Here is a 2245-nt window from a genome sequence, read left to right as displayed (position 1 = left end):
CAGTTAGACTGTATAACACATCATCATGATGTCATCAGTTAGACTGTATAACACATCATCATGATGTCATCAGTTAGACTGTATAACACATCATCATGATGTCATCAGTTAGACTGTATAACACATCATCATGATGTCATCAGTTAGACTGTATAACACATCATCATGATGTCATCAGTTAGACTGTATAACACATCATCATGATGTCATCAGTTAGACTGTATAACACATCATATGTCATCAGTTAGACTGTATAACACATCATGATGTTATCAGTCACTTGGACAATTCACCTACACTGCCATCATTAATATGTACCTTCATATACAGTATATTCATTTATGTACTGGACTAGGTATTTGTATCTTGTTATATATCACAAGTATAGTGTTTTTTTTTGTTTTTCTTTTACTTATCTTTCTTTTTTCTATCTCACCCTGTCCTGTTTTGAGCTGCTGTAATGTGCAAATTTCCCCACTGTGGGATTAATAAAGTTTTATCTTATCTTATCTCTTTACTCCTCTGTCAAACCAACGTTCCTCTCTATCAAGGATGAGAACATCTTCATCCCTGAAAGAGTGACTGCTGGTGTGTGGATGAGTGTAAACTGCGACAGCTGCAGGGTGTTGTGTGAAAAACACTATCATAGTGGACTGCGCAAAGTTAAAGTTTTATAGCATCGGCTAATTATAAGGCACAGCACCGTACACTTAAGAAATTGAGCAGCTCATTTCACCATTGTTATATTCAATGGTCTGAGCCACTTAGTCTGAAACTTAGTAACATTATCACCACTGACGTTAGCTGGTGGACGATCCAGAGGGTTTGGTTCATTTACGACATCGCTGGTAACAGCGACACTTTGGAGCAGGTTCCTCTTCAGCTGATATAACGTTAGAAATACCAACGATCCATGTTTAGGTTTCCTTCCCAAATACTGTTAGCATTAAATCCAACAACTGAGCTTTTGTTAGCGAAAAAGTTAGCTCATACTTTAAGGAAGCAAAGAAGAAGAAAAACAGCACGCCAATTCTGTAGCAGAACTGTTCTTCTTTGTGTTAAGTCTGATGTAAACGTGCACATCACACATTAATGTAATTTACTGAATGCAGGAATTTCCCACCTTATAAAGACTACATTTGCAGGGGTCGATCATATAATGTGCAATATCTACAATCCTGCAGTGAATTTCAGGCCAGCGGTCACTGTTTCAGGGATGAAGATGTTCTCATCCTTGATAGAGAGGAACGTTGGTTTGAGAGAGGAGTAAAGGAAGCCATCTTTGTGAAGAAAAACCGTCCACCATTAAACAGAGGTGGAGGCCTTCAGCTGTCCCCTCCTACAATGCTGTTATTGAAAGTATGACTCAGCCCACTGTGAACACTAGATGATAATCAGGAATGTGAACCCTTTGACTGTCATTGTTAAACCTGTTTGTCCACCATGTGGAGGCGGAGCTTATAAGGCTGAGTTCACCTGAAACTCCTCAGACTGAGGAAATCTCTTGGAGGAGAGACGAAACGTTTCATTAAATTAGAACCCATTCAGAGGACATTTTTTTTTATTTTTCTAGTTATCTTTGTTAAAAGTGTGTTAATTCTGTACTAAATAGTAATTTCTTGAGAATAAGCTATCCTGTTCCAATGGACTTTTGTGTCTAAAGAAAGGTTAATTTTCTAGGGCCAACCAAAAGTGAAAATTTATCAAAAGCTCATCAGAAATGATTATTAATGCTTGGTTTGAATTTTGTAGTTTTTTCACCTTCTGAACAAGAAGTTGGATGCTGGAAAGAGGAAGGTGGCATTAGTCTTGAAACAAGGCCTTCCTCCTCTTCACTATCAGAATCTGAGATGACTAGTGGTGGTTTGGGAGCTGTAGCACCTTCTGGTCTGGACTGCTTGCTTAAACCACTGGGACCTGGAGATGGTTAAAAACAAAAACAAACAAAAACAAAACAAAAAAATAATAACTTTTTTTAAGAAAAATGGTAACGTACACTACTGATCAAAATCATTGGACATCCCTCATTCAGTGTTTTTATTTTTTGTTCCTACATTGTAAATAACACTGAAGTCATTCAGACTACGAAGAAACACATAAAAGTTAGTTACCGTATTAATTCATGTATAATACAATCTCATGTATAATATGAACCCCCCGCCCCTCTTTTTGAGCTTAAAAAGCATAAAAAATTTAATCTCAAACTACCTCCAATTTCATACAGACTTCAAGATTTTTCAGCCTT

At 37.1% G+C, this 2245-nt stretch overlaps 1 protein-coding gene across 1 annotated transcript in view; it reads right to left on the bottom strand.

Annotated features, from left to right (window-relative positions):
- Nucleotides 1–2245, bottom strand: part of fbxo38 (F-box protein 38) — a 79185-nt gene that overhangs the window by 37857 nt on the left and 39083 nt on the right. Inside the window, exon 13 of the mRNA XM_014027631.1 lies at nucleotides 1762–1917. Within this exon, the coding sequence (XP_013883085.1) occupies nucleotides 1762–1917 (156 nt within the window). The remainder of the gene's footprint in view (nucleotides 1–1761; nucleotides 1918–2245) is intronic.

The sequence above is a fragment of the Austrofundulus limnaeus genome, unplaced genomic scaffold (genome assembly GCF_001266775.1).
Source record: "Austrofundulus limnaeus strain Quisiro unplaced genomic scaffold, Austrofundulus_limnaeus-1.0 Scaffold666, whole genome shotgun sequence".
In the NCBI taxonomy this organism is placed as follows: domain Eukaryota; kingdom Metazoa; phylum Chordata; class Actinopteri; order Cyprinodontiformes; family Rivulidae; genus Austrofundulus; species Austrofundulus limnaeus.
The sequence above is the reverse complement of the archived record's forward strand: the minus strand, read 5'-3'. Positions and strand labels throughout refer to the sequence as shown.